We start from the raw sequence: 11,743 nt of genomic DNA, 5'->3' as shown, positions 1-11,743 counted from the left end.
CAAGAGACACTGCATCTGTTGGTATCTCACCCCCTTCCATTCTGCTGCGTGTGCTTTTTTCCTCTTGCTCAGAACTGATGCCCTGTTTTTGCTCCTACTTGTTTGCTCCTCTGTGGAGAAGGGGTTTTAAAATGGCTTATAGGGTGCTGGAAGTTGTGGGGTGATTATACAGGGAGAAAAAAACGAAGGAAAACAACTAAAACCAGTATGAAAAAGCTTCCCCAAAGAGGAGATAGTAGAAAAGCCCCATTTTCCTTTTATTTAAATATCCTAAATATATCACGAAGGAACATACACTGCACTTTAATGGTAAAAAGATACAAGTTTATAACATCTTATAAAAACTACCATTTAAAAGTGATCTTGTCCATTTGATATTCCCCTCCCCCATAGCAAAATAAGTATATTATTTAAAAAAAAAAAAAAAAAAAAAAGAGGGTGGAGAGGAGGATAGGAAGGGGACAGTTGATAAAACCCCAGGGCCACAGCAGAGGCAAAGGGCATCTGGGGAGAGGGTTAGAAGCTGTGGCAGACTCCACGAATGTAACCCTCCAATGTCAAGCCATGGGCGCAATCAGTAGCTAAGTGATGACGAGGCTGTTGGAGGTGGACGGAAAAGACTTGGGGCAAAGCAGACTCTTTATAGCCTGGGGCTGGTAGGGCGTGGTGCAGCAGCCTACCCGGAACTGGCACTACTCTTTCCCAGGTTCCCTGACTCTCCGTCCTGGTCTCTTGAGAGCCTGCCCTATTTCCGTCTCCCCTACTCCAAACACACCTGAGGCATCTTCCAGTGCTAGGCCCCATGCTGGCCAGCAGGGGTGGGGCATTGGGCCCAGGGGCCTCTGCAGCGGTCTGAGTCAGTGGCTTCCCTGGGGTATCTGTGGGACTCCCAGGCCCTCTGGATGCTGAATCACTCCTTTCACTGCTTTGCTTCTCTCTTCTCACACATCCATTGCCCCAGATATCAGCGCGGGAACTGAACCAACCACCTGCTCCTGAGTTTCCCTCACTGGGTCCTTGGCAGGGGTGGCTCTGCTATGGCTGTTCGCACATACTCTCTGAAGTTCCCTCGCTCCCACCCATCCAGGCAGGAAACCAAGGTCTGTGGGAACCCAGGGCACCTTCTGACCCAGTACACACATTAGTACACATGCGGCATAGGTCACTCATGTGAGTCTCTCCACATACACCCCTATCCCAAACAGATTAGCTGTAAGTGTCAGGGAGAAAGGCTTCTCATTTTCAAAAGCATTTTTGGGAGGATAGTTTTCTAAACATTTTAAAATGGTTTACAGGGTGCTGGAAGATGTGGGGTGAATCATCCCAGAAGAGAAGGACGAAAACCCCAGCTCCAGCAGAACCCTTGAACAGGAAGGGGGCTGGCTCACATGCAGAAAGATGCCCCTGCTTGCAGGGACCACAGGGCTGATCCAAGGACTGAGGTCTAAGTTGTGGACCACATCAAATGGGAGTGTCAGCATAAAGCAATGAGTACATGGCAGCACACACTCCTCAGCGTCTCCCCAAAAGGATCTCAGATGCTGTCAGGGAAAACTGAATGGGTGCCATGCCTGCTTTCTTTTTCCCTGAAATACTCATACCACAGAGGTATGGACAACCCCCTCCCCAACCCCACCTCTCCAGAATAGGTAACAGCCAGGAATCATTGCTGCTATCCCATTCTTTACGTTTTCTGGGAAAAAAAGACCCTACTGACAGCTTGGTACTCAGGTTCACCCAGTCTCCATGATTACTAAGATAGTTCCCTTACCCGCTACAGGGCAGGTCAGGTTACAGTGGGGGTCAACCAAACCCCAGAACTTCCCATAAGGATTCTTTCTTTAGCAGAAAGAAAAGGTGTATTTCACCTTAGAAAATTTATGTTCACAAGCCCTGGCTTGGGTTAGAAACACCCTAACCACCAGGCTGTTGAATTCATCTAAAAAAACAACAACAAAAAACCCTCCAAAACAAAAGCCCTTCTGTTCCCTAAATTGTGTTCTTCAGCTCCTGCTGAGACCTCAAGCACCCTTCATGTTTGGGCAAGAGGAGGCTATTTTCCACTCATCCTCCCCGAAGGTGAGGGCCAGAGAAAGGTTTGGCTCATTACTATGCCATCTCTTGCAAGCATACAAATACATGCACTCATATCTCACACACACACATCCACACACACACCCCTGATTACTTTTTTGGGAGTGGACAAGGTGGTGGTATTGGAGCAGAGCGGAGCAAAGAATATGGTTAAGAATGGAACCTACATTAGGTTTCTTTAGTCTTTTCTCTGCAGCACCCCCACCCCCATCCCCCACACTCTGTTGGGTAGGGATGGCCATTAGGAAGGAAGCTGAGATCTTGTTTTTTTTGGGACCAAAGGACAGACCCCTCCCAACCTCCTCTACCTGAATACAGTGATAGGACTTGGGGAGGGAGAACAGCTCCTACTGCTCAACAGGCATGTCAGAAGACCCCAGATTCCTTTGTTTCTTGAGCAGCTGTTAGCCAACTTGGGACCAGTCTTGGGTTGTTCCTAAGAGGGCACAAGGAGAGAGAACCCACTTTGACATCCATGACTCCTTGCTCAACACATCTGTCTCACTTTAGGAGTCAATGGCAGCGAGGTAGCCACAAACCATCTCCAAGACCGACTCCCCAAAAAAAGAAGAAAAGGGCTTCACGGGCCACTCTCACCCAAGTTTCCTCCTAAAGGCACTTGAGCTGATGCCATCAGGTGCCAATGTGACATGGGCCATGACAACACCCACAGGCACAACTCTTCCTTTTCCCTTGAGGAAGGAAGAGGTGCCATCCACTTTTTGGATCCAGCCCTTGTCTGCTCCACCCCGTTTTTCCTTTTATCCCTACAGTGTATAAGGAAGCCAAAGTAAGCTCAGCTGCCATTCCTGATCTTATTCTTCCTCAAAAAGGAGGTGAAGTGCAGGATTGTGAAACACTGAGGAGCTGCTACAACTAAAAACCCAATTTTTGGGGAGAGTTGGACCAGCTATAGTCCCTACTTTGGACTAGGACGTTTATACCTCTGGATTACCTGTGTCCACAGTGTACCTGCTGAAGTTGCTTTTGGATAAACAAAAACAAGAACAGAACAAACAAATCCCCTTCCCCAATCTTTTCCATTTCAGCTGCCAGCTGGAGTCCAAGGTTGTGGGAGCCACACTTCAGTCTTGGTCCTGTACCTTGAGTCCCCACCTATGACCTCAGCCAAGGGTCCAGGGACTAGCTCCCCTACCCAGGAATGCTGTAAGAATTTCCCCGAGATACTCATAGTCTCAGATTATTTACAGAGCTGAGGTTCTGGGGCCACTGTCCCCTGATGCATTCTTCTGGTCTCCTGGGTCCACTCCTCCAGGAGTGGGACAGGTTCACATGGGGCGTTGGTGGGACCATCAGACCAGAGGGGGTGTGCTCTTCGGCAGGTTCTTCTGATCACTCCCACCACCCGGGGGCCCCTTGCGCCTATAGAGAAAACTGCCCGTCGGAAGTCTTGGACTGGCACCCTTGGCACATCCGTTTGTGTCTGAGTAATCGATCTGTCCGAGAAAAACACTGAGAAGAAAGGGAGGGTTAAGTGCCTGAGAGGGGAAACTCAGCTACCTGTTGGCTAACTCATTCCTCTCACAGGAGGCAGATACCACATCCTCCATCCCCTCAGCAAGTGCACAGACAGCAAGAGCACACGGTGGTGGAGAATGCAAGCTCTCGGGCCAGAGCGCCTGGGGCCGAAACTTGGCTCTATTGCTAAGCAGCTGTGTGACCTTGGGCAAGTTACCTAACAGCCCAGACTCTGTACACTCATCTGCAAAACTGTAAAGCGAGGCTAAAAGTACCTACTCACAGCACAGCTGCTTTAGTCATCAAAGATTTATTGAGTATCTATCTCAAGGCAGATACAGAGTAGAGAACCAGAGGAACGAAGTCTCTGCCCTCATAGAGCTTTTATTCTAGTGTCTGAAGATTCAATGTAAGGGTGCGGAGCAAAGCTTGGGACCTAGCAGTGCAACTAGGAAGTGTTAGCTATTATCATTTCTCATCTCTTGTTCTTGTCTTGTTTTGGCCCCAGCTCTTACATTCTCATCAGATCAGATACTGACCCCCAGGGCAAAGATTGTATCTCTTCCTCCAAAGTGCATGAGCTCTGAAGTTGGACTGAATCCCAGCTCTGTTCGTGATCTGCTGTGTCCTTGGGAAACTTAACTTCTCTGAATCTCAATTTTCCCATATGTGAAATAAGGACAACACGCTACCTTAGGGAGTCAAAGTGAGGATTAAATATAATCATCTGTGTCAAGTATGCTCTCACAGTGCCTGGCACAGAGTAAGTGATCATGAAATGCTATTATTATTATTATTACAATGTTCTAACTGCTCCTCCCCATGAGCAGCTGCATAAGGCCAGACATAAGGCTTCTCACCCTGATGTGCCAACTATTATGACGAGGAATGCTGGTGGCTCTTTTGTCAGGCAGGAGGGGAGGGTGGCCCTGATTCTTGGGGAAGGAAAAGTGTGTGGGGGATTGCAGCAGGGATGAGCCTTACCTGATGACACCGTTCACACTGGTAAGGCTTTTCACCACTGTGCACACGCTTGTGGCGTTCCAGGTGGTACTTCTGGATGAAACGCATATCACATATATCGCACTCAAATGGCTTCTCACCTGGCCCAAGTGGAGAGAGAAGTGAATGAATATGGGGAGGTATGTATGGTAGGGACCTCATTCCAGTTATTTTCCCAGAAACTTTAGCTATTAGTAATATGTAGACACCTAAGTGATCATAAATGGGGAGGGGTCCCCAAAGGTGCTGGTCTCAGTGACAACAGATACAAAGCCATGCAATCTCTCTGCTTCACTGACTTATCTTCTTCCTTCATTTCTAATACCCATTAAAATAAACCCAACTAGAGCCACAAACAGACATGGAATACAAGCGACAGACTATTCTCCCTCTTTTGAATATAAGCAAGACACTTACCAGTGTGAATAAGGATGTGCCTCTTTAGGTGGTAACTGCTCCGAAAGGCTCCAAAGCAGTGTTCACAAACAAAATTTTTGGGAATCTTTACTTGAAAAGAACCATTTTGTTCCACTACCACCACCTGGGGGCAATAATCAGGCATGTCATGAGGCCACCACTGCCCTCTTCCTGGAGAGACTGTTCTACTCTGGGTCCACTTCCAGCTGCTGAAGAAAGGAACCTCTCTGATGCTGTCTAAAGGTGCTGCCATCTCCTGTACTCCATGGAGGTAAGAGACCCTTTGGGGAAGGAGGTGGAGTGGGTAAGCTATCTATCCTGTCAAACCCAGCAGTCTGAGTATGACTTGAGCTGGAGCCTGCTTGCCCCCATGCCATGGGACCTGGGATCTCATGCTCCCCAACCCGTATTACTACTGTTCCCGCAAGGCTAGAGATCAACTACCAAGGTAGTCTCTAGACGAAATCTGGGCGACTCACTCACTGGCTATCAGAGATCAAAGCATCTAGAGAAAGCTCCAGGTTACATGGTAGAGGGAAGAAGGACGAATATTACCCCATTACCAAACTGTATGAGTTTGGGGGACCACCCCATTACCTGCCTTTTTAACAGTCTTTTTCGAATGAGAGGGCTCAGACAAGCTGTCATCATCTTTGCGGCTCCGGGACTTATCACTGTCTTTTCGGTGACCCTTTGAAGACAAATCAAATCTAAACTCACAGCCCATATCAGAAGATGAGATGAGACCCAATGCAGCTCTCAGACAAAATTGATAAATGAGAGTAAACCACCTGCCCCAAGAGCTTAGAGGAAGTATACAACTATTTCTTCTCCGATCGCCTGGTCTTAAAGAGTTGAAGGTACACAAAAGACCTTCCTCAGGTCTGAAATACCAATGTTCATCCATTCCCCAGCTGGATCCTTGCCCCACTTCCCTATGCGGAAGCATCAAGGAATCAGAGCTTGGTATCTCCTGGCAGAGAGCTCGGGCCACCCAATCCCCAGGTGCCACAATGGACTCAAGCGCTGTACCTGACTCGAGCACCTCAGCACATCAGGGCTACCTGCCCGCTCGCCATTCTCGGCCTGCTTGCTGGCAATCTGGCTCAGCATCATCTTCTTGCTGGCTGCAGTGGGAACCAAACTCACACCTGCTAGGCCTTCACAAGCCAGGAGACTTGCCTAAGTTGAAAGGAGATGAGGTGTCAGGTCACCTGGCAGGGCAGGGCAGGGCAAAAAGACTGCCATCCTCTATAGAACTACCTTTTACACCCAGCTACAAACTGCTTCGCTCCAGGGAATGTCCCTCCTCACTGCCAAAGCCTTGCTTCCTTCAAGAGTCCTCCCTAACTCATCTCACCAGGAATGACTTATCTTATCATCTCTCAGCATTTAAATACAGACCAAGTAAATAATCAAGTATTACCGACACCTTTGTCATCAGAACTAGGCAGTGTGTGTGACTACATATTTCTTTGAAGGTATTTCTAGGCCTTAACTGTGAGTGGGTATGAGATTCCATCTTGCTAACCCACTGACATGGGAGATTCCTTCAGGACCTTTCTCCTTCCTCTCTCAACAGCCCTCAGTTGGGCCAGGCACGGTGGCTCACACCTATAACCCCAGCACTTTGGGAGAACAAGGCGGGCGGAACACAAAGTCAGGAGTTCGAGACAAGCCTGGACAATAGGTGAAACCCCGTCTCTACTAAAAATAGAAGAATTAGCCAGATGTGGTGGCACGCACCTGCAGTCCCAGCTATTTGGGAGGCTGAGGCAGAAGAATTGCTTGAACCCGGGAGGCGGAGGCTGCAGTGAGCTGAAATCACGCCACTGCACTCCAGCCTGGGCGACAGAGCGACACCCCCTCTCAACCAACAAACAAAAAAAAGAAAAAAAATTAGCTTCAGAGCCCACTTTTGATTGGCAGACCTTACTGGTGCCAACTGTATTTTCTATTGGTTTCATTTTTTGTTTGTTGGTTGAGACAGGGTGCTACTCTGTCACCCACGCTGGAGTGCAGTGGCACGATCTCGGCTCACTGCAGTCTTGATCGCCCCGGCTTAAGCGATCCTTCCACCTCTATCTCATAACTGGGACTTCAGAACACCACCACGCCCGGCTATTTTTTTTGCATTTATAGAGACAGGGTTTCACCATGTTGCCTAGGCTGGTGTGGAACTCCTGAGCTTAAGCAATCCTCCAGCCTCAGCCTCCTAAAGTCCTGGGATTACAGGCTATTTCTCCCTTTAGATTTTTTTATTTTTTATTTTTTATTTTTTTTGAGACGGAGTGTCGCTCTGTTGCCCAGGCTGGAGTGTAGTGGCCGGATCTCAGCTCACTGCAAGCTCCGCCTCCCGGGTTTACGCCATTCTCCTGCCTCAGCCTCCCGAGTAGCTGGGACTACAGGCGCCTGCCACCTCGCCCGGCTAGTTTTTGGTATTTTTTAGTAGAGACGGGGTTTCACCGTGTTAGCCAGGATGGTCTCGATCTCCTGACCTCGTGATCCGCCCGTCTCGGCCTCCCAAAGTGCTGGGATCACAGGCTTGAGCCACCGCGCCTGGCACTCCCTTTAGATTTTAAACTCCTTAAGTATTACCAATTGCAACTGATAGAAAAATTAAATCACTTGGAATGTTTTTTTGAGTATTTCTCTTGACCTTTTAGGCCATTTATGTGTGCATGTATGATCACATTTTTTCACATTCCTTGCTCCACACAGAGTTTAAAAAAATTACTTAAGGTATGTTTAAGTACATTTCCTCATTCTACTGCTACATTCTTCAGGCTGACTTCGGTTAGCCAGCATGAAAGAAAATACTTTTCTTACTGAAAAAAAACTTTTAAGAAATTGTTGGTCAGCAAACGCCCAAATTTATGATGAAATTCCTTTTGGATGATCAGTATATTCTGGGACCCCTCCCTCCAACTTCTAGGACTTTGGAGTGAAAGATCCAGAGTTAAAATCTTAGCTCAGCTGCTTGCACTGTATAATCTCAGGCAAGTTATTCACCTTTGCAAGCCTTAGTTTCCTTACATGAAAAATGCCTGTCACAATGCTTATCCTTACACGGTTGATGAAAAGTAAACTAAGATGTAAAATGCTTAGCAGTGTCCAGCACAAAGTTGAGTCCTTAGTGGAAGGCGGCCTTCTCAGAAGAGTGAATACAACGCTGAGAAGTGGGTTGCAAAAGACAAAGGAAGAAGAAACTGATGGGCTCCTATTCTATATGGAAAGGAGGAAGCTGTGCATTCAGAAGCAGCTGGAGGAAAGCCAATTATACTACAATCAGACTGCCATCCTGGTGAGACTGGTAGGGAAGGTTCCCTAGAAGAAAGCTTGGGAGAAGCTCTGGAGATGTGTGCACACAGCTATTCTACTCAGATGACTACAACAGCCTATCTGCTCATTCTGTCTCTCCAATCCATCCTCTACCTCCACAATGATAATGACCTCCTACATACACTGCTCTGATGCTACTCTGCTGCTTAACTTAGCAAGGCATAAAAGGCCTTTGGGTTACACTCTGCTTACTGCAGGGAACAACCTCCTCACCTATCACTGTCAACGCTACCTCCATAACCATCCCCATTTAAATCCCTTAGTCTATAACTACCAAACTACCTGCAGTACCCAGAACCTCATCACGTTTTCCCATGACTCTAAGCTCCTGCCCATGCCGTTCCTTTTGTCCAAACACCCTTCTGTCAACCTTCATCTTCTTTTTCTATCCAAGCAGAAGTACTGTTCTCTCCTATGTACATACCCCTATTATTGCACATTCCTCAATCAACAGATTCAGAGTCTTTACTACCAGCTAGCCACTATACAAGGCATTGTGAATATAAAAATAAATGTCTTTCCATCCCTCTCCCGACCCCAACTAGCCTGGAAGCTCACGGGGGACAAGGACAATCTTATTCATCTTTGTAGTCCCAGCACAATGCCTTGCATGCAACAGGAACTCAATAAATTCCTGTTGAAAAAAAACAAATGAAGCATTCACCATACTATTCACTCCCTTACACCCCTCAGCACTTAATGTACCAAAAGTAAACTGAGTACACGTTGCTTTGCAAATGTCCCATCAGTGCCTGTGATGCAGGATAGCCTACCTCCTTCATTTGACTGGAAGCTCCCTGAAGGCAGGGGCTGTGGCCTGTCTCCTTTCCTTCCTCTAGATCTCCCCCTGGTGCTTAATACAGAGCTTGGATCACTGGGGTTGGTCAATATGTTGACTAGAGCAGCATTCAAGAGTGAAACTGCAAACAGGCTTCCCAGTGATCTTGGAGGAGGACTCTAGAGCTTTTTTACCTGAGCCATGCTGATTTTTCACTTAATGCAACCCAAAAGTTCAGGAGTTCCTTGGTCCACCTTTCCTTAAGACACTGTCGTTTTGAACAACTGTCACCAAACCACGGTAACGACTCCTTCGTGTCCCATCAGTCCTGTTGCCATATTGAACTTTGTCTTCAAATAGAACTTAGTGTCCTCCAAAGAAAAGATAGGTGTTCCAAGAATCCCTGGACTCTGCCTGGCTCCTGCCTATTGTCTGAAGAAAAAGAGCGTCTACCAGTCTTGGTTTTCCAGTTGAATTCTCTCGATGAAGCTCACGATCTGTTCCAGAAACCTAAAACCAGAAAGGACGAAGGGGGCTGCTAAATACAACATCTTCAGGCCATTACAACATGCGATGTGAACTTTTTTTTTGCTGGGCGCTCTCTGTGAAGCTCAGAACGAGGACATGAGTCAAGAAGAGTTTTCTTTCTAGGTCAACAGGAGGAACTGGTCTCCTGGGCAAGGAGGGGAAGCCAACAGGAGCAAAAGTAATTGGGGCCTCCTATGGAGGAACTCTGCCAAAAGGGCAATCGCTTGGATTTGCCATCTCAGGAATGGAAAAAGGGGGCGGAGATCCTTTGGGGCTTTTGTGCCCAATGGGCCGGCCCGAAAAGCTCGCACTTTACAGAGGTGGCCAGACTAGGGTGGAGGAAAGCTCAAGGGCCATCGCTGGGTGCTTCGGTGGCGGGCAGAAACGGGACTGGCAGTGCCCACACGTGCGCGTTTTCTGCGTCCGCCCGAAGGTAAGGAAACTTGCTGCGGAGGTGAAGGGCAGGCAGGCGAAGCCCGGCGCGGCGTGTTGCCCACCTCGCTCCGGCCAGCCAGCCCCTGTACCCGCTGCACCAACCTGGAGCACAGCCGGAGAGTGGCGAGAAGCGCGCGAGGTGCGTGCTCGCGCCCGCGTTCCCTCCGAGCGAGCCCTCTCCCGGGCCGGGGACGCGGCGGGACGCGCGGGCAGGGGGCGGTGTGCGCGCACGGCCTTTCCCCTCCCTTCCCCGGAGAGCCCCCTCCCTTCGCCACGCGCCCCTCCTCCCCTCCCCTCCCCCTTCCCGCGCGGCGCCCCACGGCTTGCGAGCTACTGAAGCGCTGCCGTCTGTACGGACGACGCTGCGCTCTCTGGGGCGTGCTCCTACCTGCCAGGCGCGGCCTCCCGCTGGCTCCCCGGCCGCGCGGCGCCTCCCCCAGGCCCCAGCACACCCTGCCAACGCCGCAGCCGCGGCTGCCCCCACCGGGACCGAGGCAAGTTTACAAACACCAACCCCGGCCCGTTTCCCCGGAAGCACTTCCCCCTCCCCCCTCGTCCTCTCCGCCGAGCTGCCGCATCCACTTCCGGGCTCGGCAGCTAGACGAGCGGGGGCAGCCTCAGAGCTGGTGAGGTTGGGGACGCACGGAGAGGTGCAGTTGGTGAGTGGGCGGTGCCGTGCGCGGATGGCCTGGAGGAGGGGGCGCCGAGGCCCGCGCGTGCGCCGTGGCCGGGGCGCGCCCCGGCCGCCATCGAGACTAAGGGTAGGAGCCTCGGCCCTGCAATAATTGTGCGCTGGGTGCTCAATGGGAAGAGGGTTTGCTGGGTGAGCTGGTTCAGACTCCTTGAAAAATCGTCGTCACTCTGTCTTCCTCGCGGACGTTCTTCTCATCTTTCTGAGCCGGCGCCCCAAGTAGAGCCAAAGTAGTTCGTACCCAGCCTTTTCACGTAACTCGTACGAGGTGGTGGTTCTCCGAACTTTTTCTATCAAGCCCAGATCAGTAGATTTTGGGGTCAGCTGGGAGAGGCGTTAACTTTTCTTTGCACACTCTTGCCTTGTGCGCTCAAGCAGTGTTCTCGCAGAAGCGTTCCTTGAGTAGCCCGAGGCCACACTGCTCACCTCCCTGCAGAAGTCAAAGCCCCAGCCATGGTCTGCGAATCCCGAGGCCAGCCTGGTTACCTTCTCACCTTCCCCCTTTATTCCAGGCGGTCCAGCATCGAACACTAGCCTCCACACGTGGAAAAGACCCCGACTTCCCAGTAGACTAGTCTTATGGGAGACCTGGCTCCTGGGCCAGGCTGCATTAGGAAAATGGAAACCAGACTGTCTTCAAATTCTTCTGCCTAGCCTTAGCCATTAGAGAGAGGTCCTGCTAGCCGGGCACGGTGGCTCAATCCCAGCACTTTGGGAGGCCGAGGCGGGCGGATCACGAGGTCAGGAGATCGAGACCATCCTGGCTAACACGGTGAAACTCCGTCTCTAATAAAAAAAAATACAAAAAATTAGCCGGGCGCGGTGGCAGGCGCCTGTAGTCCCAGCTACTCGGGAGCTGAGGCAGGAGAATGGCGTGAACCCGGGAGGTGGAGCTTGCAGTGAGCCTAGATCGCGCCACCGCACTCCAGTCTGGGCGACAGAGCGAGACTCCGTCTCAAAAAAAAAAAAAAAAAAAA

General features: G+C 50.0%; 2 protein-coding genes across 12 annotated transcripts in view; one reads left to right on the top strand and one right to left on the bottom strand.

Annotated features, from left to right (window-relative positions):
- Positions 1–236: 236 nt before the first annotated feature.
- On the bottom strand, positions 237–10,690 carry ZNF740 (zinc finger protein 740). Of its 3 annotated transcripts, XM_023211016.3 has the most exons (8): positions 10,464–10,690; positions 9,307–9,622; positions 8,881–8,968; positions 6,025–6,174; positions 5,594–5,683; positions 4,993–5,116; positions 4,558–4,676; positions 237–3,567 (listed from the first exon to the last, which is right to left on the bottom strand). In XM_023211016.3, the coding sequence occupies exons 4-8, from the start codon at positions 6,106–6,108 to the stop codon at positions 3,478–3,480; spliced, it is 507 nt and encodes a 168-aa protein (XP_023066784.1). In that variant the 5' UTR covers positions 6,109–6,174; positions 8,881–8,968; positions 9,307–9,622; positions 10,464–10,690; the 3' UTR covers positions 237–3,477. The 3 variants fall into 3 exon arrangements, with proteins under 3 accessions (XP_023066784.1, XP_023066783.1, XP_023066782.1); XM_023211015.3 differs by lacking the exon at positions 8,881–8,968 and having other exon boundaries at positions 9,108–9,622; XM_023211014.3 differs by lacking the exon at positions 8,881–8,968.
- Positions 10,052–11,743, top strand: part of CSAD (cysteine sulfinic acid decarboxylase) — a 31,288-nt gene continuing 29,596 nt past the window's right edge. For 3 of the 9 annotated variants that reach the window (XR_004229170.1, XR_004229169.1, XM_031936309.1), the window contains exon 1: positions 10,685–10,836. Coding sequence is in view for 1 of the 9 variants with exons in the window: in XM_031936309.1 (XP_031792169.1) it covers positions 10,759–10,836 (78 nt within the window). In the remaining 8 variants the exon portion in view is untranslated. Of the gene's footprint in view, positions 10,074–10,611; positions 10,837–11,743 lie in introns of those variants that run through there. The other 6 variants (XM_023211003.3, XM_023211004.3, XM_023211007.3 and 3 more) reach the window with 6 other exon arrangements.

The sequence above is a fragment of the Piliocolobus tephrosceles genome, chromosome 10, assembly GCF_002776525.5.
Source record: "Piliocolobus tephrosceles isolate RC106 chromosome 10, ASM277652v3, whole genome shotgun sequence".
In the NCBI taxonomy this organism is placed as follows: domain Eukaryota; kingdom Metazoa; phylum Chordata; class Mammalia; order Primates; family Cercopithecidae; genus Piliocolobus; species Piliocolobus tephrosceles.
Note: the sequence above shows the minus strand (reverse complement) of the source record. Positions and strands in the feature narration are given on the sequence as shown.

Coding starts and splice junctions, on each gene's coding strand:
- ZNF740 (XM_023211015.3), bottom strand. Junction 5,117..5,593: donor CGAAAAAGACTGTTAAAAAG/GCAGGTAATGGG, acceptor TATTGCCCCCAG/GTGGTGGTAGTGGAACAAAA. Junction 4,677..4,992: donor GCACATCCTTATTCACACTG/GTAAGTGTCTTG, acceptor CACTTGGGCCAG/GTGAGAAGCCATTTGAGTGC.